Source organism: Centropristis striata, chromosome 2 (genome assembly GCF_030273125.1).
Source record: "Centropristis striata isolate RG_2023a ecotype Rhode Island chromosome 2, C.striata_1.0, whole genome shotgun sequence".
NCBI lineage: Eukaryota > Metazoa > Chordata > Actinopteri > Perciformes > Serranidae > Centropristis > Centropristis striata.
Window position 1 is genome coordinate 31,835,610 of NC_081518.1, and position 26,432 is coordinate 31,862,041.

At 39.4% G+C, this 26,432-nt stretch overlaps 1 protein-coding gene across 1 annotated transcript in view; it reads right to left on the minus strand.

Annotated features, from left to right (window-relative positions):
• Positions 1 to 26,432, minus strand: part of ush2a (Usher syndrome 2A (autosomal recessive, mild)) — a 271,031-nt gene that overhangs the window by 229,868 nt on the left and 14,731 nt on the right. The window contains exons 6-10 of the mRNA XM_059348990.1: positions 14,022 to 14,157; positions 9,408 to 9,471; positions 6,922 to 7,023; positions 6,510 to 6,699; positions 384 to 598 (exon numbers count right to left, since the gene is read on the minus strand). Coding sequence (XP_059204973.1) covers positions 384 to 598; positions 6,510 to 6,699; positions 6,922 to 7,023; positions 9,408 to 9,471; positions 14,022 to 14,157 — 707 coding nt within the window. The remainder of the gene's footprint in view (positions 1 to 383; positions 599 to 6,509; positions 6,700 to 6,921; positions 7,024 to 9,407; positions 9,472 to 14,021; positions 14,158 to 26,432) is intronic.

Below are 26,432 nucleotides of genomic sequence, written 5' to 3' on the forward strand. Positions count from 1 at the left end.
TGAGGAGTTTATTTTTCAGTTTATTTTTATTTTAATGATTCAAGGCAGTTTCAAATGGGATGACCAATTTGTGGCCACAGATGTTTTTTTTAATTTTCTTCTGACTGACGACACAGTACATGAGAAGAACTTGTTTCAAAATTCACAACAGTGTTGAGCATCTTGAAATGAAATGTGCTTGAATGTACTAAGAGAAATGATATGTATGTTTTAAACAAAGCACAGCATATAAGAAGATAAGAAAACCATGCTGGGCTTTTTAAATTATTTTCTCAAGTTGTGTAAACGGAAAAATATGTACAGTGTGCATTCTCTTCTTACAGTAAGGTCAATAATACTGGCTATTTTATGGACCCACTCAGCCATTCACACATGGTACCTACCTGGGCAGCTGCACACAGTTGACTGAGTCAGGTCTCAGCAAAGGCCCGTTGTTCTGCATTTCAAACACACTGCAGTTTCTGGCCATATATTGCCAGTCCAACCAGGGCTGTTCTGTAGTTATGATGCTCTCAAGTTCTGTTCGGTCAAGCCTCCGTCTTTGGATCAGAACCGACTCAGGCAAGAGTCCGGCAAACTGTACTATGACGTAGAATATCTGACAGAGAGAAGGGTACAACTTAGGATGAATAGAACCACATTTGCAATATAGGTGCATCTGTACAATATACTGCAATCCAAAATAGCCTTGCATGAAATCCTATCATGCAGGCAAGGCATATTAACTCTATGGTCATAATTGAGGTCATAGTTAGGGCGGTTATTGTTTTGGATCACTTTATATTAAGAAATGTTACTATTTTGTCAAAAAATAGGACAAAACATTATAACATACAGTATTGGTCGGTTACTGTGTTATTGGATTGACATTTTAAGTAATGTCAATGTCATGTACAGTTTTGGTCTTGCTCCTATTGTATAAATGTAATTTTGCTAATGGGTCATTACTTGTGCTTTTGTATGGATAACCTAAAATTATAATGAAGGATTTTGTTTCAAAACATACAGCACTTACACAACACATATTAACGCACGCATGCGCGCGCATGCACACACACACACGCGCACGCACACGCGCACACACACACACACACACACACACACACACACACACACACACACACACACACACACACACACACACACACACACACACACACACACACACACGAGTAGTTTTCTATAACACGTAAAGCATGTGTGTGTCTGTGTGTAGGTGTGGGTATGTGCACTAAGTGTTATCTGCCCCACTACAGTGTGGGCTGGGACACTGGGTTACACAGCAGGGAGCGCATTAAGCCACCACCATTGCGCAAACCCACACACACACTAACACACACAACCCAAACTTCAGAAAGTGTCTTTTATCTGGGGACTTGAGTTGAGCTACCACGTCAGGACAGCTCCCAAAATCCTGCCCACACTCACATACACACTTCAGAGAGAAGAGGGACGAGTCTTTTGACAGTCCCAGTGTCGACAACGCCCAAATCCAGCAATATCTCTCTCTCCCTCTGCCCCCCCCCCCCCCGTCTGTCTCTCACTGCAGTGCTTAGAAAGAGGATGAAACTACTGTCCACTGCACATACAGGTGCAAGCAGATAGATACTGTATTGTGGCATTTCAACTGTACACTCCACAATGACGGAATTTAGTCGACTGTCCAACCCAAAGTAGATAAAAATGAATGAGCAGGTAAGAAGGATGCATTATTTAGAAGACATAATGATCTAGAATAAGTCACATTTGCTTTCAATCTGACTGGGTCAACATGTTTATCCGTGTGACATTGGCTCACAACCTGGACCACGGATTCAAGTGGATCTCACACTGCTCAGGATTGACTTAAAAAGGATAAAAAAGAATTGCTTTTTGAATACTACAAGCCCACTGTAGATATTGACTGCAACTTCTATATTCCATATATATATATATATATATATATATATATATATATATATATATATATATATATATATATATATGTGTGTGTGTGTATATATATATATATATATATATATATGTGTGTGTGTGTATATATATATATATATATATGTATATATATGTGTGTGTGTGTGTGTGTGTGTGTGTGTGTGTGTGTGTGTATATATGTGTACATATATATATATATATATATATATATATACACACACATATACATATACATACACTTATACATATATACATACATATATGTATATATACATACATATATATATATATACATATACATGTATATATACATACATACATATATACATATACATGTATATATACATACATACACTGAACAAAAATATAAACGCAACACTTTTGTTTTTGCTCCCATTTTTTATGAGATGAACTCAAAGATCTAAAACTTTTTCCATATGCACAAAATAACCATTTCTCTCAAATATTGTTCACAAATCTGTGTAAATCTGTGATATTGAGCACTTCTCCTTTGCCGAGACAATCCATCCCACCTCACAGGTGTGGCATATCAAGATGCTGATTAGACAGCATGATTATTGCACAGTTGTGCCTTAGACTGGCCACAATAAAAGGCCACTCTAAAATGTTCAGTTTTATCACACAGCACAATGCCACAGATGTCGCAAGTTTTGAGGGAGCGTGCAATTGGCATGCTGACAGCAGGAATGTCCACCAGAGCTGTTGCCCGTGAATTGAATGTTCATTTCTCAACCATAAGCCGTCTCCAAAGGCGTTTCAGAGAATTTGGCAGTACGTCCAACCGGCCTCACAACCGCAGACCACGTGTAACCACACCAGCCCAGGACCTCCACATCCAGCATGTTCACCTCCAAGATCGTCTGAGACCAGCCACTCAGACAGCTGCTGCAACAATCGGTTTGCATAACCGAAGAACTTCTGCACAAACTGTCAGAAACCGTCTCAGGGAAGCTCATCTGCATGCTCGTCGTCCTCATCGGGGTCTCGACCTGACTCCAGTTCGTCGTCGTAACCGACTTGAGTGGGCAAATGCTCACATTCGATGGCGTCTGGCACGTTGGAGAGATGTTCTCTTCACAGATGAATCCCGGTTTTCACTATTCAGGGCAGATGGCAGACAGCGTGTGTGGCGTCGTGTGGGTGAGAGGTTTTGTGATGTCAATGTTGTGAATCGAGTGGCCCATGGTGGCGGTGGGGTTATGGTATGGGCAGGCGTATGTTATGGACGACGAACACAGGTGCATTTTATTGATGGCATTGTGAATGCACAGAGATACCGTGACGAGATCCTGAGGCCCATTGTTGTGCCGTTCATCCACGACCATCACCTCATGTTGCAGCATGATAATGCACGGCCCCATGTTGCAAGGATCTGTACACAGTTCCTGGAAGCTGAAAACATCCCAGTTCTTGCATGGCCAGCATACTCACCGGACATGTCACCCATTGAGCATGTTTGGGATGCTCTGGATCGGCGTCTACGACAGCGTGTTCCAGTTCCTACCAATATGCAGCAGCTTCGCACAGCCATTGAAGAGGAGTGGACCAACATTCCACAGGCCACAATCAACAACTTGATCAACTCAATGCGAAGGAGATGTGTTGCACTGCGTGAGGCAAATGGTGGTCACACCAGATACTGACCAATTTTCTGACCCCCCCAGACCCCCCCATTAAAACAAAACTGCACATTTCAGAGTGGCCTTTTATTGTGGCCAGTCTAAGGCACACCTGTGCAATATTCATGCTGTCTAATCAGCATCTTGATATGCCACACCTGTGAGGTGGGATGGATTGTCTCACCTGCCCATACCATAACCCCACCGCCACCATGGGCCACTCGATTCACAACATTGACATCACAAAACCTCTCACCCACACGACGCCACACACGCTGTCTGCCATCTGCCCTGAATAGTGAAAACCGGGATTCATCTGTGAAGAGAACATCTCTCCAACGTGCCAGACGCCATCGAATGTGAGCATTTGCCCACTCAAGTCGGTTACGACGACGAACTGGAGTCAGGTCGAGACCCCGATGAGGACGACGAGCATGCAGATGAGCTTCCCTGAGACGGTTTCTGACAGTTTGTGCAGAAGTTCTTCGGTTATGCAAACCGATTGTTGCAGCAGCTGTCTGAGTGGCTGGTCTCAGACGATCTTGGAGGTGAACATGCTGGATGTGGAGGTCCTGGGCTGGTGTGGTTACACGTGGTCTGCGGTTGTGAGGCCGGTTGGACGTACTGCCAAATTCTCTGAAACGCCTTTGGAGACGGCTTATGGTTGAGAAATGAACATTCAATTCACGGGCAACAGCTCTGGTGGACATTCCTGCTGTCAGCATGCCAATTGCACGCTCCCTCAAAACTTGCGACATCTGTGGCATTGTGCTGTGTGATAAAACTGAACATTTTAGAGTGGCCTTTTATTGTGGCCAGTCTAAGGCACACCTGTGCAATAATCATGCTGTCTAATCAGCATCTTGATATGCCACACCTGTGAGGTGGGATGGATTGTCTCGGCAAAGGAGAAGTGCTCAATATCACAGATTTACACAGATTTGTGAACAATATTTGAGAGAAATGGTTATTTTGTCCATATGGAAAAAGTTTTAGATCTTTGAGTTCATCTCATAAAAAATGGGAGCAAAAACAAAAGTGTTGCGTTTATATTTTTGTTCAGTGTACATATATACATATACATGTATATATATACATACATATATAAATATACATCTGTATATATATATATATATATATATATATACACACACATACACATGTATGTGTATATATATATATATATACATACATATACATGTATATATATACATACATACATACATACACACGTATATATACATACACACATACATACACATACACACATACATACATACATACATACAGTACATACATACATGCATACATACATACATGCATACATACATACATGGGGTTGAGTTCAGGGGCAAGTCAAGTTCTTCCACACCAAACTCATCAAACCATGTCTTTATGGACCTTGCTTTGTGCGTTGGGGCACAGTCATGTTGGAACAAAAAGGGCATTCCCCAAACTGTTGTTTGCTTGATTTGTCACTCCAAAGAGCTTGTTTCAACTGCTTCACAGTCCAGTGACGATGCGCTTTACACCACTCATTCCGATGTGACTTGGTGATGTAAAGCTTGCATGCAGCTGCACGGCCATGGAAACCCCTTCCATGAAGCTCCCCGCCACACAGTTTTTGTGCTAACATTAATGGCAGTGGAAGTTCAGAACTCTTCAGCCATGGGATCAGCAGAGTGTTGGAGACTTTTACGCACCATACGCCTTAGCAGTCGTTGACCCCGCTCTGTGATTTTACTTGATCTTCTGCTTCGTGGCTGAGTTGCTGTTACAGATGACCGTGAAATTTCACAAACTGTCTTATTGCAGAGGTGGCATCCTATCACACTACCAAGCTTGAAGTCACTGAGCTCTTCAGAACAACCGTTTTTGCATCACAAATGTTTGCAAATGGAGACTGTATGGCTAGGTGCTTGACTTTATATACCTGTGGCAAGGGGTCTGATTGAAAAACCTGAATTCAGTAATTAACGTGTGGCCAAATACTTTTGTCTATATAGTGTGAGTATATATATATATATATATATATATATAAAATGTTTATTATTATTTATATCATATTGTTAAATCTTCAATAAACTTCATAAATGACAGTTTAACGATGAATAAAATCAAACCGAAATGATAATTCTAGTGGTCCCTGTGACATACAGGAGGTCTGCTTTAAAACATTATTTTGTTAATTGGTGGTTTCTATTGAAACAATATTATACTTGCATACAAAAGCAGGGAAAATAAAAGTAATTTAAATTTCACAGAATTTAATTCAAACCAGGCAGTTGACCACACAAGCTTTTAGTCACTTGAAATGAAAATAATTGATGGCATTTTGTAGTCATGTCTCTTCAATCACAATTCAGCCACTCGGTCCAGAGACCACCAAGACAAAGAGGGCTACCAATCCGGCTCTGTCAGGCGGAAGTGCTTGCAGAAGATGGGGATAGAAGAGAGGGCTAAGAGCTAGGCTAAAGCTAACTCCTTATAAGCTATCGCTACTCATCAATAGACGGTTTCTGGTGAACAAAATTAATGAACTGCAGTTGCGGATCACCACTCATGAATGAATTATTGACTGTATCATCACAACTGTTACGGAAACATGCCTCAACAGCAGTGTTAAATTCTAATAAGGTCAGCAAATAAAGACAAGACATTTACAATACTGTGCATGTATCTCCACTTTCAATATTGAGAGTGGAGATCCCTGTTGCAGTGATCATTTTATATGAACAATTTATTTTGATACAGTATATAACTGGTGTATGCAGTAAAAGCTGAATGTATGGCAACAACTGGGGATTAACTAAACTAGCAGTCATGTTGGAGGATGGTCTTTCAAACTGAACTTAAAGTCCAGTTAATATATTATATTGCCCAGCTATCCATCTGTCTATCATTATTGTGAAATACATGTATGTGTCGATGTGTTACCTGGTATTGTCCATTCACGAAATCCACAGTAATTGTGAGTCCTTCCTCCACTTCCTGTGTAGTCATGATCTTAGAAAGCCATGTGGTCCCCATGTCCTGATCATTGATATAACTAAGTGGATGGGTGTTCAGGTTAAGTCTTAAGACTCTGTCATTGGTGGTGTCCTCAACACCATTAGGAATGCAGTACCTGCAAAGAAAGTTTAAGGTATATTAAGTGTATATTGATATTCCAAAGGGAACTGCCTTTTTTCTATTGTGATTTCTGAACAGTAACACTAAAAAGTGAAGCTTCAGAGAGACATTGAGAAACAACTAAAGGCAGGCTCATCAACATACAAAAATATTAACATGACTAAAATGTTAAATACAGTTTACTACTCTATATATACAAAAAGCTGTGATCCTGTACCTCTCAACTAAAGGGTGTACTCTGGGGTGACTGGGAGGACAGCGACACTCTGACTGAGCATGGAGCTCAGGCAGGAACCCTGAGTACACCTCCACTATTTCCCTGTGAAAACAAGAAAAAGAAGACCTTATCGATAATACAACACTGAAGCTAAATATTCATAACACATACAGTGGCAAGAAAAAGTATGTGAACCCTCTGAATTACCTGGTTTTCTGCATTAATTTGTCATAACATGTGATCTGATCTGCATTCCCAGTATAGACAAACACAATGTGCTTAACCTAACACCACACAAGCAATTATAATATTTCATGTTTTTATTGAACACATCCATTAAACATTCAAAGTGATGGTGGAAAAAGTAAGTGAACCCTTGATTTAATAACTGGTCAAACCTCCTTTGGCAGCAATAACCTCAACCAAACACTTCTGATAGCTGTTGATCAGACCTAAACAACGTTTAGGAGGAATTCTGGACCATTATTGCTTTCAGAACTGCTTCAGCTCAGACATATGGATAGGATGTCTGGTGTGAACGGCTCTCTGGAGGTCATTCCACAGCATCTCTATTGGATTGAGGTCTGGACCACTCCAAAAGGCAGATTTACTTTTTTGAAGTCATTCTTAAGTAGATTCACTTTGATGTTTCAGGTCATTGTCCTGCTGCATCAGCCAACTTCTACTGATCTTCAGCTGGCAGACAGACACGCTGACATAAACCTGTAGGTTACCTTGATAAAATTGGGAATACATTTCCCCCTCAATGATAGTAAGTGGTCTAGTCCCTGAGGCAGTAAAGCAGCCCCAAGTCATGATGCTCCCTCCATCATACCTCACTGTTGGGATGATGTTCTCTCTGCTTTCTACACCATACCTATGCTGCGTGTTCTTCATGAACATTTCCACCATAGTTTGATCAGTCCACAAAACATTTTCCCAGTAGTGTTGTTGAGTGTCAATGTGCTCTTTGGCAAACTTCAGGCATTCAGTGATGTTTTTTTGGAAAGCAGCGGCTTCCTCCGTGGTGTCCTGCCATGGATGCTATGCCTGTTCAATCTTGTGTGTGTGGTAGACTCATGACTAGAGATGTTAACCAGTTACAATGACTCCTTCAAGTCTTTACTTGTTACTCTGAAGTTCTTTTTTTACCTCACTGAGCTTTCTGCGTTTGTTGTGAACTTGGCTGGCGCCTACTTCTAGGGAGAGTAGCCACAGTACTAAATCATCTCCCTTTGTGGACCATTTGTCTAACTGTGGACTGGTGAATACCTGAAGTCTTGAGGTTACTTTGTAACCCCTTCCAGTCTGATGCAAATCAACAATTCTTGATCGCAGGTCTTCGGAGATCTCTTTTTTTGCGAGGCATGGTTCACGTGAGCAGATGCTTCTTGTGAATAGCAATCTCAAAAAGTTTGAGTATTTTTTACAGGTCAAAGTATCTCTACACCTCACTCAAATCTCATTTCATTGTTAGGACTCCAAGTTTGTTAATTCCTGACTCCAAATAGCTCTTAATGGAGTCATTAGCCAAAGGGCTCACTTACTTTTTCCACCATCATTTTGAATGATTAAAGGATGTGTTCAATGAAGACATGAAATATTATAATTGTTTGTGTGGTATGTGGTTAAGCACTTTGTGTTTGTCTATACTTGGGACTTAGATGCAAATAAGATCAAGTTTTATGACAAATTAATGCAGAAAACTAGGTCATTTAAAAGGGTTCACATACTTTTTCTTGCCACTGTATAAATATTTATACATATATAATATTGCGTACATAATGATTTAGCAGTTTCATTAAATGTATTTGACCCAAACTACATGGCTATGTATATAAAACACAAAGATTCCCAAAATGTGTGGTAAGGACTCTTAATACAATCTCAACTGTGCAGTGATTGTGAGAATGAATAAAAATGTCCAAATAAAGCTTTGTTAAATTGTGACATACAATCTGAAGGTACCTGGTGACAAGCCTTTGACTGACCATTTGTTCTTAGTGGAAAATTAAAGACAGTATTTGAAAACTTCATTTTGTCTTACCCTTATCTTGATGAGAGAAACATGTAAGCTCCAAGTCCTCACTGTGTGCAGTACATCACTGGTAAGCACAACACTAATTGCCTTGTATTGAATCCTCAGGAAAATCCTCTGGAAGCAGTATGGATCTTAAGATGCAACGATTAGCTTTCCCCTTTTTACCTTTAACCATCTTTCCCTTTATCGCTCCATACAGCTCCTCTTCCCTTGTTGCTTTAATCTATAAAGTATTTCTGTCTTTTTCTCCTCATTTTATCCCTTTCTCCCTTTATTTAATATATCTCTAGCTCCCACTTCCCCTCATTTTCCCGTGTCAATCATTTTCCTCTAACCTTTTCTTTTACTATACTTATTTGTTTTGGTCCTTCTTTGATTCTTCCCTCCTTTTCTTCCCCTATATCTACTCATTTCCTGTCTCTCTGCCCGACTCTATCCAACTCACCTGTTGGTCAAAGTGGCAGGATAAAATCTAAAGTCCTGCATCCGCCCAATGAACTGATTAGACCCTGGAGAGATGAAAAGAGAGGAGAAAAGAACATAAAGAAGGTGTTAATGGGTTTGTACTGAAGGCAGTGAGTGAGAGGATTTCACAGTGTTTAGTAGATTATCTTATCAGTTTCTTGATAGCAGCTAAGTGAGGCTGCCCACAGCTGCTTATAATGGCCAAGTTCATGATACAAAGCCAAACAGGATCGGCCACAGTCTACATTTGCTTCCACTAGAGAGCAGAAGGGCTTATAAGGACAAATTCATTAGCTTGGTTTGAGGCCAGAGCCAAAACAGGTCTCTCTAGGAATAACCAAGTATTATCCAAACCCAGTGCTTCCCTGGGTTAACTCATAAGTGTGTATCCTCTCTATTTTTTAATTGAACCGATTCTTGTCTAAATTCTCTATGGTACCTGTGGTAATGTTGAAAAGCGAGTACCGGCACATTTCCCAAATTTAGTAATTGACTTAGTACCAAAATATTGGTTATCACTATCCTGGATATAAAAAAACTATTTTCTGATCTGTAAAAGTGAATATTCAGGACGACCTGACTTAAATAACTATAACTTTTATTTTCATTATTGATTAATCTGCCAAATACACAATTCATTCATCGAGTCATCAAAATCATCACAAGTTTTCAGAGACCAAAATGACATCTTCAAAATATTTTTAAGGCTAAAGCTAGTTTCTTTACGATCATATAAGAGAAAGAACAGCAGAAAATCGAAACATCTAAGCATTTTAGAAAAGCATTTTAAAAACGTAATTCATTTAATTAATAATTACTCCAATAAACCAACAAATAAATCGATTATCAAAACTGTTACAGGTGTCTACTAATCGATTCATCATTTTTTTCCTATCTATAATAAATGTATAAATTGGTCCAATAAGTGCCACCACATTATTTAGCAGGCAAACAGGAGGGAACTCTGATGTTGAGAAGAAAGAATCTACAAAGAGGTAAATGCAAAGATGTTGGACAAGAGATGCCACATATGCCAAGATACCAAAGTCTCTTCATCGAGCAAACATACACTGGAGTATCTCAAACGTATGGGCACAATGTCCAGACACACATGTGGATACTGGACTGCAAACAAGAAACACCATCAAACAAATAAATGAACACAAGCAAGCCCCCCAATTCATCTCCACACACAACCATACATATGTGACAATGTTGGATGGAACACAAGAGACCCACACAGACGATGATGCTGGTCCAAAGAGAGCCTGAGTCTTTTAGTGTCCAACAAACTTCTGTCTAGTTTGACAACAACTCTTAGAAGACGGATAACGTCTCTGAGCATCGACAGAACCCCTGCCATGTCTAGCTTTGTCTGTGAAAGTGTGTATGAGGCTTTACTGTGTGTATTCCAAAAAAAACATCCTTACTTTAGAGAAAGAGAGTGTATAAGTGTGTGTGTGTATTTGCATTTGAGAGAGGCTTTGCCATGTTTGGCCCAACTACAGTGTGAACGTGTGTGTGTTGGAGAGGTGTATGTGTGTGTAAAACAGAGAGAGAGTGAGAGAGTGTTAAGGGATGTAAGTGTGTTCGAACAGTGTGTGGTTGTGCAGCCTTAGGCTTTGGCTCAGGATTTCTTTAGCGTGTGGAAATGGGATTATGCCTTCCTCTGAAAAGCACTCTCCCTATTGTTACTGGGATGATGCAAGGTATAAGCCTTAACTCTCTCTCTTCTCTGTGTTGGTCTCTGTCTTCTCTCTCTGTGTTTCAGCTTCTGTCATCTGTCACTCTCAGTTTCCTCTTCTGTGTTTTTGTGTTGTTTGACTTGATGACAGTTAATACAAGCAACGAGGAGTTTTGAGTGATTTTTTCCCTCTGTCCTTCACTGGTGAGACACATGGTTACTGGGCCAAACACCACAAGCAAACTGCTAGTTTGTCAGAAATGGTAAAAAATAAATAAAAGCACGGGTGATTATGTTACTCCCTATAGTAGCTGTGTGTGTGAGAGCATTTTTTCCCTAACTGTCCTCACTGTATTAAATGAGCTGCTGTGACCTCTAGTATAATCACAGCCTCATGAAACTTTACAACCACAAACTAGAAAACTAGAGCATTGTAGGATGTATGGCTTTCATCTATGTATGGGCAATAAGGTTTCCAGAACAGAAGTGTTTGCCATCTAATTGCTAAGAGATGCAATTCTTATAGAAATCTCCAAAAAGGTTTTGATACAAAATCACACCATTTGTTTTTTTCTACAGTGTTACTCAAGGTCTTGGTGTTTTAATGTGTTATTTTGGAGGGATTTTTGGCAATTTCTATCACTTCCACTACCACTTGAGTAAATAGAACTTTGCATGAGATCTGTCTAACAAATGGTATCAACTAAAAATTGCTGAAACAACTTAAGAGACATAATTGAGCATGTGAATGGACTTCTAATACTTATATCACAATGTTCTTAACCCTAATAGACTTTAATTAATACATTTTTATTACAGATTTATTAGTCATAAATCTGTACAACTTGACAAACCTGCTATCACTCCATAAAAAATCCCATGACCCCACCCCCAATTCTATAAAAGAGTACAGAAAGCAAAGAGATAAATTATACACTGCACACTCCCCATGTACTTTTTCATTCAGAATTATTACCTGACCAAGAAGTCAAAGGTATGTAGGCCTATCCTATTGCCTACAACTTTTTGGAAGAGTGAAACATGAGCCAAAGAAAAGCACATCCAATTTTAGAGTGAATGCAAATCACAGGGCGTACACACCAATTATTTTAATTTTTTTGTTAATATTGATAGGGCATGGCCATCTTCTTGTTTCAGTAGTCCCCACAATAATTAGAATTTACCAAGTCTTGTTTGTAGACTATTTTTTGAACAATTGCTGTCAGCATTTACTTCACTGACTAGTGCATTGCATTTTCTGTGACGGTGATACAAAGCCATCCCATGTCTTTAATATGAAGCAGCAGCAGTAGGAAATTGAACTTAATACTCTGACATGGCCACAAGAGAGTAAAGAATAATCACTGAGGCTCATATCAATGAGACAGAATTACAAACAGCAGAGCTGCATCACATGCTGCATTACTTCCTGTGAATCCCTTGTGCGTGTAAAGTCAATCTGAATTTAAATGATCATAGTGGGATTTTTTGTGAAGATCTTTACCAAACAATTTTTTTCTGCAGAATACGATTTGTAGTCTGGGACATCTCTGCAGCACACCAACATTTTACTCAGAATGGTATTTTGTCTAAACAAATATTGTGGCTAAGTCTATAATAAGATTTTGATATAATTAATTCTAATGAATTGTTCATTCCTACATCTTAATCATGTACAGGAATAGCAAACTCCACCAATAAAACATAAAAAGGGTAAATAGAGAAGTAATAGCTGAATGTAAATACATTAAATGGCTATTGCTGAAAAAACACTGACCATAAACAGTATAGAAAAGGTCCCATATTGTCACAACACCCAATCACTTATATATGATAATGTGGTTGACATCTAAAACTCTGCTCTTTGACAACTTCATGCTGCACTCATCATACACACAGATTTCAGTTAGCAGATCCCCCCAAAAAACAGACATAGTTGTAAATCAATACATCTGATCAGCATTCGCATAATCAATTCACTGATCAGAATTCCAGACACAGCCCCAGGTTCAACAACCACACACACACACACACACACACACACACACACACACACACTTTCTCCCTCTCCCTCGAGCCAATCACTTGCATTGATCACAACCGTTGATGTGATCTTCAGCTGATCAGATGCTACCTGCCGTGAACTAGGGATCAATGCCTGATAAACGAGAAGAAAAACACTCGTTTATCACTCGGGAGATGAACGGATATCATTTTTCTCTCAATTTCTCTCCTATTGACTCTGAGACGTCTCTCAGGCACCACCAATCAATCACAGATGTGTAGTTGAAGGGGGATAAAGGCTGAGAGGAGAATAAAGGTGGAGTAGTCATTGACACCATATTTAGATATATGACAAGATAAACTAAGGTGTCTTTTTTTTCTCCACTCAAAAAAAAAGATGTCCCCCCCTTTCCACCACTCTGTAGAATAAATGTATTCCCTAGCTATTCAAGTTTTCTGCTGCAGTTTTAAACATTTTAAAACACTATACATGCACATTAAACTGTGCATGTAAACGCACTGATAACTGATTTTTCCATAAGCCTTGGGCTGGAAATGACAAATGCAAATGTGTGGGTTCTACCCTACTTAAATAATATTTACACCATGTGCTTCAAAAGTAAAGCAAGGAGAATCATTCAAGATTACAATCACCCAGATAACAGCCTTTTCTCCCTGTTGAGGTCGGGAAGAAGAGACACCAGGCCAGCACTGAGAGACTCAGAAGACCTTCTACTCTACTAGGATCCAACACACACACATTTCAAAGGAAGTTTCTAATATGATTTCATGTAACAAATACATTTATCAACTGACCGACTGAGATATCTAAATGCAGGAATCTGAGCATTGGGCATCTGGCTCTAATGCCTCTCTCTAAAAATAAAAAAAAACAGCCATCTTTACCATTGGAGCTGAGTCCCAACCACATGGGAACATCCTCGCTGATATCAGAGAGCCTGGCGGTCAGAAGTTGCGTACCAAATGGTGTCCCATCCTCCTCAAGCCCATCCAGGAATAGACTCACCCGTCTGTCATGGACCTGAAAATCAGTCAGAGTGAGACATCAGTCTGTGCTGACCAGCTTGAACTCAGACCTCGTACTTACTGTGTCCATCATCAGTGTTACCCAACCTACTGCCTACAGGCCAGATAAGTTCATGGGGGGTATATCAGGGAGTATTAATGTTTGTTTTATTAACTGGCCCCTGGTCTAATGTCATTTTGCGAAAGTGACCAGCTTCTCAGGAAAAAAAAAATACTGTATATAATTTATTTAAACTGTATACCAGATTTTGGGAGGGAAAGGAGTACTAAGATTGAGAAGAAAAAAAAAATTAAATCAATTAATAAGTCAGCATTGACACACAGCATCATTAGATACCATGAGCAGTCACTGAGAGCAGCACAGTGGAACATGTAAGGAGCGGCCTAAGGGGCAGATGCATCAGTAAAGGCCTAGCAGCAGGTTACTGCTGTAACACACATCGTCTCAGAGAGAGTAGCAGCTGCTCTCTGTGTGCATATGTGCAACTATCTACAAAAGTGTGTGCACACACCATCAGTGTGTTTTTGCATATCTATGCGTGTGTGTGAGTGTGACCATGTGTGTGTGAATTATACATACGGCTAATCTTCCAGCTCATTTCCCCAGTAGCAGAAAGAGCCTGGGGCTAAACTGCCTCAGCCGCAAATTAGCTTTCTGTTTGACCAAAAACCTCCTCTCCACTCCTTTCCTCTCTCCTTTCCCCGATCTGCTGCATGAATATTAAAAACTGCACGGCAGACAACACCGTCAAAGCAGGAGCAGCTCCCTTTCACATCAAACCCATGCAGAAAGAAAGATACTTCCATAAGAGGGGCTCTCCCCCACCAAAAAAAACTTTAATGTGCCCTGTCCTACTCTCTCCCTTTACCCCATCTCCAAATCCTGTGTTTGGGAAACACACTGTGGGACCACTGATAAACGTGACTCTCCCTGTCTTACCAGAGTCCCCCAGCTCCTGCTTCATCTCTCGTCTCTCTTCTTCTCTGGTCCTCCTTGCTTTGTCCTTTCTCCTCCTCACGAGGTCATTTGATTCCTTCACTGTTTTTCTGTTTTTGAGTTTGCTCACCTCGTTTTCATTTCCCCCCTTTCTCTCCCCGTTTTTCATAACCATCTTTACTTTCTCTTCCCACTCAGCCGACGACTTCCCCCTCTCATCTCCCTTCCTGTCTCTTCTCCTCATGTTTATCTTGCCCTGTCGCTCTCACTTGTTGTCAGCTCTTTAGGGAAGTTGAAAAGGTGTGAGGAGGGAAATAAGTCCAAGTCAAAAAACGCCTTTAGGGGATGAAGGCAGGCCCAGACAAGTGTCTGCCTCTCAGAGGATAGTTAAGACGCCCAGACAGACACTTTCATGATGGCTGATTGAAGACTAGCAAGCACATGAGAGCAGAAGAGAGCGCAGGAGAGAATAAGAGTGAAAAAAAGGAAAGAGAAAAAAAGAGACAGGAGTGAGAAAAAGAAAAGTCAGAGAGCGGGTGTAAGAGAGGGAGCTAGAAGAAGGGCCCTCTTTAGGAATCTCTAAGCCGGAGCTGTGTGGCTCTTGGGGAGATGTGAGGCAGTTGTCAGGCCTGATGTAAATGAATCCTGAAGCGCTTCATCCTCCTTAGCCGCCACGCGCCCTTTTGAAACACAGCCAACTCCCCTTTGTTAGCTTTCACAAACACTTTCCCTCTGTTTTTCCCTTTCCCTGTCCATCTGTATTTTTTACCTCCTCCTTTCCTCTACCTCTCTTTGTCTCTTTTAGCCAGTGTAACTTCAGAGCTCTTTGAGAATGGAGGGGGGGAGGGGGGGTTAGATCATTCTGCAGTGTTGATAACTAGCCTCATTTGGAGTGTGTCCACTAAATCCATAGGAAAAGAAATGACTACTTTAAACTACACTCTTCCCTTTCTACAGAGGATATGGGCTTTTAATTAAATCGCCTTACAAAACCATCACAAAAGGCATTTTCAGATAGATACTAAGCTACAATAGAGCCTACATGTAGTAATCGCCAAATGTTGTTCATCATGTGTTCACATGATTTATAGTTGTGTAATATGGCAGTATATACTGTAAGTGTTTTAACTCAACATATTTAATTCTACAAGCCCAATAAAAACCTTTTCATGTGCACGGTGCACCCATTGGGCCAGAGCAAAAGTTCAATATTTCTTTAACAATTGAGATTGTGATAGGGTTGCAACAGTATCAAATGTTTCATGGTATAATGAGCCTCTTAGGAAATATTAAGTATGGAATGTATGGAATTAGACAATTATAATTATTATCATTATTATTATCAGTTAAAATGCCACTTAAAGGAATAAAACATTTTTTTGGTTGAACAAATCCTTGATATTATAATTGATACTTAGAAACTTTTTTTAATTTAAGTGTGTGTAAAATGTCCCTCTTTAGAAAATACAATAAAAAAATGTTTGGCACCATATATAGGCCTAATGTCCAGAGCAGACCTAGGCATTGGGCGGCCCGCGGGCCACATCCGGCCCGTTGGCTGTCCTTGTCCGGCGCGCGTGAGGTTACCCAGAAATTAGAAACCAATACAACCGCAGTGCTTTTATTTTGAAGGCGTTTTACGTATAACTGAGTTACCCGAGTTACCGAGGTACCTTGTCAAAAACACGTATTGCTTTTTGCATAAAGTTAATAAATTAACAATTAACAAGTTAATAAATTCCTTGGTCACCTTGTGAATCCACCGTAAGAGCTAATAAACATTAGCATTAGCTCTTGAGCAAAGAAGCACTTTTACTGTAGTAAAGACAACAAATATAGCCACTAATATATATGACAGAAGAAAATAAACTTTAACAAACCTTGTGTCCTGTCAGCCAGCCACTATAGAAACCTTTTTCATACTTTATATGAATTACAACGCACTCTATTATTTACCATTCGTTTTTCATTTAACCGTTCCACCTGTTATTTCCTGTCACTACCTTTCAAAATTAAAGCACCCGTTCTACACTGGACAGCACCTTTTCAAAATAAAAGCATCACAACATTGTAAAACACCTAGAAAATGTACAAACATGAAAAACAAGCTATATAGTACAAAAACACCAATAGGAACCTTGCTAAATGTCATTTACAGTTGTTTTTAAAATAAATGGAAAGTGATAAAGTGATTGGAATATTTACTACTTTTTACTGCTATATTTGATTTACTCCACATTAACAGTCTTGTCATAACATGTGTTCCTATCAGTAGCAGCTCAAAACCAGATAATTTACTGTATTTTATAAAGCGATTAAATTAATACTGAGCAGATTTTGGTCCGGCCCCGTAACCTTTGTGGTATTGGTCATGTGGCCCCTTGGGAAAATTAATTGCCCACCCCTGGTCCAGAGTATGTTTTTGCACGATACACCACGATAACAGTATATAGCTTTTTTTCATTAACTTTTAACAAACAAGCAGGCAACTGTTTTCTTTCTGGAAACAAATCAAACTCTCTGTCGCATTAAGATTGAAACTAAAATGGAAGCAGAGATGGTTCCAGCAGGGTTCAATCCTGGGCCAGCTTGGATATTGAATCCAACCCCTGCACCACCCGTGGTACCTGCCACTATTCATGGCTCCATTAGTACCTGGCCTGGCTGCATGCGGTTGTCTGCTGTAACATAACTGCAAAGCCCCAACTCCTGTTAAAACTAACAACAGGCACTAACTGCATTTTAACACTAATTTTTTCCACATTACTTAATATTTAAGCTACAGTTATTTTGTGCCTTTTGCCATTCTGTGAGCAAAGTGATGGCTGTATAATTGTCCATGTCCTATATAATTATCTAAAGGGAGTGCAAAAAGTGTTTTACCTGACTATTAAATGAAATGTACCATAACATATTTTATATCTCATCTTCTGAGGAAAATGTCATTATTATCCTTGTCTTATTAAACAATTTCCTTCAAAAAGGTTTCTGTGCTCTTAGGGAGTTTCAAGCACCCTTTCCCTGTGCACAACCCACCCCACTGGCAATGTTACCACCTAAGCCTCTCTAAAAGCCCAGGGAAACCCTGAGTGGAAAGCTTTTAGTGATCTGTAGACTGGCATTTTGACTAAAGCTCTTCTCGATTTTCACACTCCTGCCAAGCTATGGCTCAGTACACAGTGTGGACAGCAGTGTTTCTTCTAAGCTCACTTTGTAGCTGTGGGCCACAGAAGTAAGAGGTGCTAGAGAAAATAGGAATAAAATTAGCCCAAGTTTGCTGTTCCAGTCATACATTGTTGAATTAGTAATAAATATTTAAATCTAATAAATATATACATATATGACTTTTGCACTTTTAACAACCATGGATGAATATTAGCAACTGTCTTTTGTCTTCCAGATAAAAATCATATTTTCTGTAAGAGTAGAAAGGAAAAGTCAGTTTAAGATATCTGGAACGTTTGTCTTTTTGCAGTGGTAAAATGTAGGACAGCTTGTCCACAGGTAGACAGCTAACAGCTAACCAAAAGGAGGGGTGAGGAGAGGAATTAGGTGTCCAATGGCTGCAGTAACACCTCCTGATGACCTGGGTCATTTTCATGAACTTGATCCAATCACTCAGTCACCTACACTTAACCACACTGAGGATATGACAGATTCGCCAGCACAATTTTCAGGTTTATAAAAAGATAAGGAGGCTAACTTTTTTTTTCTAAAAGTACTATTAGTTTTCAATCATTTTAAATAATGGCCAAAAAAACATAAAATGCAGCTGTGTCATTTGAATGGTAAATACTGAGCAGTGTAAGCTAGCAGATAGCTCTCATCTCTACATAAATCTCAGGTTTGGTTGCAGCAGACTGTAAACTGTTATTCACTCTCGATTTTAGGTTTTTAAGTAACTATGTTGCCATAATCAAAATGTACATGCATTTCAGATAGGCAGCTGTCTGACCGCAGCAGCACAACAGGCTAAAGCTTTTTATTACATCCAGGTCCAAGGCAGGTTAATCACACTAACTAATTCTTATTATTCTAAACAGCCAGGTGTTGTCCAAACATCTGACATGTTGCAGACGGTGTCAGACTTTATAATAACATTTCATTTATGTGTGGTGAAGGGTTATCTTGGCTGCTGGTGACAGTTTGAGGTCAAAGTAGATGAGAGGGACCTTAAGGGTGACTAATACTGGAAACCAATTCTAGACACATTTTACTGCTGTCCGATTAAGTCTAGTGCTAAAGCAGTACCGATAGTATAGCTTAATGTTCTATGTGTAAATGCATAACATTGGTTTACACACACTGCACTGTCCCCGTTTGACCTTTCTCACAGAGGATACAATTTTTCTGTCAACCATATTTTTCTCATCCACTAAGTTCTTCTGATTAGCTCTTGTGCTCTACTAATATTTTTATAGAACTGAAACCATCTCACTCTTCGGGAATCAGCAGCTTCCTCTTTGTCTTTTAAAGTGAACATACTCTGGTTTTTACACCAAATACCAGGGTTGGGGCAAATGGGTTAAAAATAACCCAACTCGGGTTATTTTATAACCCAATCGCTGGATCAATACTGCACAAGACCAACAGTAGTTAATTTGACCCAGCAAGATGGGTTGGTCCTTTTAACCCAACAGATGAGTTAAATATTCAACCCAAATATGGGTTATTAACAACCACACTGATGGGTTAATTCTATCTTATAATTGTATTATTATTATTATTATTTCATGTTTCTTTATAATAAAATCTGTAAAAAGTACTACACGTCTAAATATGCAATAAAGACACTTCAAACAAGATTGTAACTTTAGAAAAATATGTATTTAAAATATTTACAATACATATAAAATATAAAAATCCCCAAAATCATAAAGATAACAAGGAGAATATAGAATGTTGGACCTTGGATTGAACTCATGTCTCACTCAACTCATGTCAAAGCTTGTCATAATCCATAAAGGCAGAATATCTCTAGTTTAAGCCATTGTAATCAGTCCACTTCAATACAAAAACATATTGGCAGATTGTTATTTTACAAACATGTTGAATAGGTTTACAATAATCTAAATCAAAATACAAACCAATTATCCATTTGAATAACTCAAATATTGTTGTACACAGAATCCCTACATTTTGGACAGGTAAACATTTTGCTTTACTTACATGCTTTAAGCTGTAAAGTCAGCACCAGTATTTTTGGGTTTTTTAGTGTGTAGAACGGCAGGTCAAAGATGTACTGGGAGAAGGAGAAGGTGAAGACAGACCTGAGTGTAGCTGGATAGGAAGGTTGCACACCCAGTACAGTTTGAAAAGCTTCTCCACAACACACGATAGGCCATCACATACTGCCCACTCAGATCACCGATGTACATCAGCTGAGATTGGTAAATTGTAGATGATGCTGTAGGATCAACACAGAGTGATGCAAGACTCGTTCCAGGCTTAGAGACAGGAAAGAAAACAGTCCGAATTAGTGAAGAGATCAGCGTCATTTAGACTTTCTTGAGTAAATGAAATCTGAACTTGACTTAATACATACCGGTTCACAATAATTCAACATTGGCTAGCAGGTTAATTCGTTTAGCGATGATGCTTAACTAAAGCAAACATCAGCTAACGTTAGCTGGTTAACTTAGCTAACATTAACTATAGTTAAAACTGTACACACTGCTATGACACTGTGCTGGTTAAAATTCCCCTTTTATTGAAACATAAGCCCACTGTGTCTGTAATAAATGGAATGGCTCACCTCTCAGCTTGTATTGTCCTCTTGTGCCACATCCATTTTCCAGCCAAAAGTGAAAAGGGGTTTGACGGTTGCAAATAGAAACGTTTAAAAAAGCTCCACTGTGATTGGTCAACATACAGTTTCTACCCAGCAGCTGGGTCATCAGGGCGAATCAACTTGACCCAACCACTTAACCCAGCAACTGGGTTACACAAAAACAACCCAACTCCCTAGAAATAACCCAACAAACTGACCCAGCGTTTGGGTTGATGAAATAACACAGCATTTTTTAGTGTGTACTGAAAACAAATTACTTAAAAAAAAAAAAAGTGTGATTAGTAACACAGTCAACTGGATTAAAACAAATTCAATCTAATCTGAATACTTTTGTAATACTTTAAAATATTGCACTTTATACTAAAAAAAATTGACACAGTCTGAAAAATATTAAAATATTCTATTTTATTTGCAAAAAATTAAAAACATTTTTAATACAAATAAAATGTATTTTGCATGTTCAGCATTTACAGTTGGTCCAATCAAAAAACCCTTACAAAAATAGTACTGGTACAAACTGCAGGTGTAGTCTATGTGGGATGTTGCTTCTTTTGTTTAAGTTTTAGTTGCTTTTTTTTTTACTATCAAAGGCCACATCACTTAACAAAAATTTTCATCTTCCGTTTTCAAAGTGAATAAAAGGGGATAAATAAAAGGGAGTAATCCATAAAAGGGAGTTTATCCATAAATCACCATTACAAACATGTCACCAGGCTACCTTGCAACCTTTATAATGTCTTTAAGTGTAGTAAAGTTATCCTAGACAATGTAACTATAATATAACTGCATTTTTTTTCAAATGTAATGTGGGATTATTATATATATATTTTTTTTACCTGATTTCATTATGCGATTATATGACATTCATTAGAAGAAGAAGAAGAAGATTACTTTATTAATCCCACAATGGGGAAATTCAACCTCTGCATTTAACCCATCCTTTTTTACACACAAGTGAACACACCATGCAAGCAGCAGTGGGCAGCACATTACTACCCAACCCTTCCAAAAACGACCACAGAGAGAGACATGAGAGACTAAGAACAGGAATTAACTCATCCTTCTGACCCATCCCATAGTGAACAACTGCTAATTCTGTAGGTACTGTCGGTAGGTAATGCCATTTATAGATGAACTTTTGAAGGTGCAAAAAGGGAATATATACCTGTACATTCAATCAAACTTGTTACAGACAACTTCCCACTCTCTCCTTTTCATCCCAACCCTCCTCTCTTGAACTCTGGTCAACAGTCTTTTGTTTTTTTTTTAAACTCAGACCCTCCCCTCTCTTGTTGCTCCTCTCATGCTTGTCTGCTCTTCCTCACATATCTCTTCCTCTCCTTTTAACCTCCTCTAATCCCTGACTGCCCGTCTCTGCCCCCACACATCCCGCCTCACCAAACTCCCTCCACGCAGCCGCTCTCCTCCGGATGTGTTGCCCTGTGACTGACGTGCCACTCACTGATAACACACCTCATTCCAAAGCCAGTGAAGCTGTCATTGGAGGGAGAGTCAGAAAAAAAGAGTGAAAAAGGCAGGAAGAAAGAGAAAATAAAAGAGACATGATAGAGGGAGGTATAAATGAAGACTTTGGTGAATTAGAGAAAGACACAGGTGTTGCTAGAAGAAAATTAGCATAGACTCTAAGGAGGGAAAGATTTAGAATTAGAGCGAAGAAAGAGCGTTCTCAGCAGTTATCATCTCCATAACGAAAGTAGGGTCCTCGTCCATCTTTCAGTTAGTGATTGCTGTTTCCTTATGTTTAACTTTCATTTACAAAAAAAAATGTGGTTAGACTTAGGTAAACATCATGATTTGGATTAAATACCTTAAACTTTGTTAAAATTGGCAAAACTATGAGGTTCAATTTAGTGACAAAACATCATAGTTTGTAAAAAAATAAAAAAAAAACAAGTATATTTTATCCAATAACTTTGGTGGAGGTCCTGTATATATAAGCAGCCATCCACCACCCCAACCTTCCTTCTTATGGAAGGTGTCACTCCCTATACGAAGTCATGTAGACTTTAGTAGAGGGTTAACAGCGACTCCTCAACCTACTAGAAGGTGGAGCAGGCCCCTACTTGCGCACACTTATGGGGATGAGAACTAACGGCAATTCAATCATATGATAATGTCTGAATTGGGTGCTCTCTTGAGAGCACAATTCTCTATGTGTCAGCCCTGTGATAGTCTGGCGACCTGTCCAGGGTGTACCCCACCTCTCGCCCAATGTCAGTTGGGATCGGCTCCAGCCCCCTGCGACTCGAATGTGGATAAGCAGTTCAGGATAATGAATGAATGAATGAATGAATGAATGAATGAATGAATGAATGAATGAATGAATGAATGAATGAATGCTCTCTCCCTCTTACTATCTCAACTATCAACTGTCGAATAAAAGAAATGCAAGGAGTCACAGGGTAAAGAAGAAGGCAGGATAAACAAGACTGAAAAGAAGAAAAAAGGGACTAGGGAAAGACAGAGAGGGAAGGGAAGAGAAGAGAAATGTACGAGCAAATAAGTACTAACTGTATACAGTTAATAGATGTTTTCACCAAAAAAAAGGTGTCTTTTTAGAATATTATTAGTATAATTAATAATTATTATAGAGACACAATGATGCATTTATTAATTATATTATCAGTGTTATCTAAAACAACTTGGGTTTCATCAGCGTTAAGGATCATTAAATGATTCAGGGGATGAACTCGAATCAATGTTAAATGCCACTATGTCAAATACCTTGGTCCTGTCAGAATCCTAGACGAGACAAGAGGGGTTATGTGGAACTAAATAATTTGAATAATAAAATAATGAAAAGGAGAAGCTGGGCCAGGACATTGCAAAATGGTTCTTGCTCATTCTGGTTTTCTAATGCACATATTTATTTACATTACCAGTGGTGCACAGGCAATGTTGTCTTCTGTAGGGACAAAAGTAGCTAACTGAGCAAAGTACTATTTCATTAGCTGATTTTAAAAAAAGTAAAAACAAACAACAACAACTGTATGGTATAACAGTAAAAATGAACGAATGAAAGAACAAGCAAACAAAAACACAGACATATTAAATTTGCATCGAGGGCAGAAACGTTTATTTGGTAATCAGTGTTTGCCTAAAATGTTCAAGAATCTTCAACTCAAAACAGATCCAGACCCACTTTTCCAACTTGACGGACTGACAATTGGACTAAGATCATCTTAACCTTCAGAAGATTCTGAGAAACAGCTTACTGTATATTCCCAGATATCCCTGTCCTCCAAATGCAAACCAAAGTGAGTGAAATCAAAAAGTGTAATGTGACTTTATGCATCCGCAGCTTTCCACTTTTGCTCCCCAGGCATATTGTCACCTTTCCTGCTCTTTTTCTTTCTCTCACTCTCTCTCTCTGGTTATCTCTCTCCTTGTTATTCACCCTCCAAGCCTCTCCCACCCTTTACTTTACTCCTCTCTCCCCCCGATATACTTGCCCTTACCCACTATGAACTGTTAGCAGCTCTGATGTACAGCCAATATTCTCTCTATCATATTAGCAATGCTGCAGTGTGTAAAGAAAGAGATAGGAAGAGTAGGAGAGGAGAAAAGAGAATAAAGAGAGAGGAGAGAGAGAGGATGGAGAGGAGACACATTTGTTCTACTCATCTCAGCGCTAAAAGATACAATTACCTCTCACAGCATATTATCCATGTTTTATACCAGCCCAGGGCCTCATGCCTTTGCCTTGCCGCGCTCACCCCATGTAAGGCCCATATTTTAACACTAGCTATGACAGTTTATTTAAGAAAAGAAAATTGTCCCCAGGGAGATGGAAAGGGAGAGAGAGGGAGCGTGTGTGTAAGGAGAATGAGAGGGAAAGAGGGAAGGACAAAGAAGGTGGAGGGGGAGAAACGATGAAAGGGGGGACAGAGTGAGAGATAGATGAGCCAGAGAGAGAGAGAGCGAGAAAGAGGAAGAAAGAAAAAAACACCAAAGAAAAAAAGGCAGGGACAAAATATAAAGGCAGGAAAAGAGAGCAAGGGGTGACACACCAACCTTGTAATAAAGACCATAAGTCTGTAAGAGTTTTTCTTTCTGACCAGAAATCAAAGAGGAGTCCCATTTAACAAAACAGAGACATCATGAGAGCATACAGGAAAGGAGGAGCACATACAGTATCACGCTGGAAGAGAAGAGAAATAAGACTCAGTAAGAAGGCTTAGATGTGGGTGTCCTGGTAGCTCACCGGCTAGAGAGTGTATCAACTGAAGGTCTGTTATCCCCCATCTCTCCACTGCCTCTCTCTCACAATAAAAAATGAAGCAAAAAATAAATAAATAAATCTTAAAAACAAGCACAGTTAGATTTCTGCTACCTGTTGGGTCCTGACAAAGTAGCAAGTTTCGGGATGGGTTCTGGTCTTCTTGTTGCCCATAGTTTCTGGCTCTGGTCAGCTTCAGGTTTGCCAGGGAGGTTGTGTTTTTGGTTTGAGGTGCTCGTTTGTTGGTCTGTTTGTCTGTTTGTCAGCAGGATGATGGAAAAACTACTGACTTGATTTTGAAATGAAACTTGGTGGAAGAATGTAGCATGGGCCAAGAAAGAACCCATTCAATTTTGGAGCGGATCCGAATCAAGAGGCAGATGCACAAATAATTTCATGTTGTTAACATTGTGTGATAGTGCTCCTTGGTGGAGGTGTCCTAGTTTTCAGAAGTAGTTAATTGACACATTTCTCCCTTATAATGCAATCAGAATCAGAGTACATACAAATGCAACATTTTCTCTTCTACTTCCTGTTTTGACACATTAATTTTGAATATCTGCTGATGCCAAGTACCAGTCCAAAATCAAAGATAAACATCACATTTCAACTGTTCGTGTCCATGTATGTACTATGTTGTCAGTACAGATACAGTACAGTGGGTTGAGTCTCAGATTTGGCAGAACGGCTGGTTTCATTTAGGTCTGGTCTACCGCTTATAGTCTCAGTTTCAGGTCAGAGTAGAATTCTACCACCAGGCAGGAACATTAGTTTGATATTCTATGTCAAGATTATTCAGGGTTTTTTGCTCTTAATAGGGTTACTAACCTATGGCATGCAGCTTCTACTTTAGTATGGATATTTCTAGAAGGGGCAGGGTAAAATAACATATGCTCTTTGGTGGATCCCTTTATCCAAAGCACCTTGCAGCACCCTTGCCGCATACATTTTTAGCACTCATATCTCAGAGCTCCAGTGGGACTAAAACCCATAACCTGGCCGTGTTAGTGCCTTGCTCTTTCTATTAAGCTGGACCAGGCTGCACACTGGCATGAAACACTGATGTTAAATTAATTAATTAATTAATTTTAAGACAGGAAATCTGGAAACCCACCACACACATACACATACACATGCACCTTTCCCTCCCTCTCTCTCTCTCTCTCACTATGTAATTGATGCCAGTCTCGTGCCCTTTCGCCTCCTGTGCCAGCGGGCAGAGGGCTTCCATAGAGGTGTCCGCTTCACCCCTACATAACAACCTTGCCTCACCTTCACACACATGCACACAACCTCAAATAC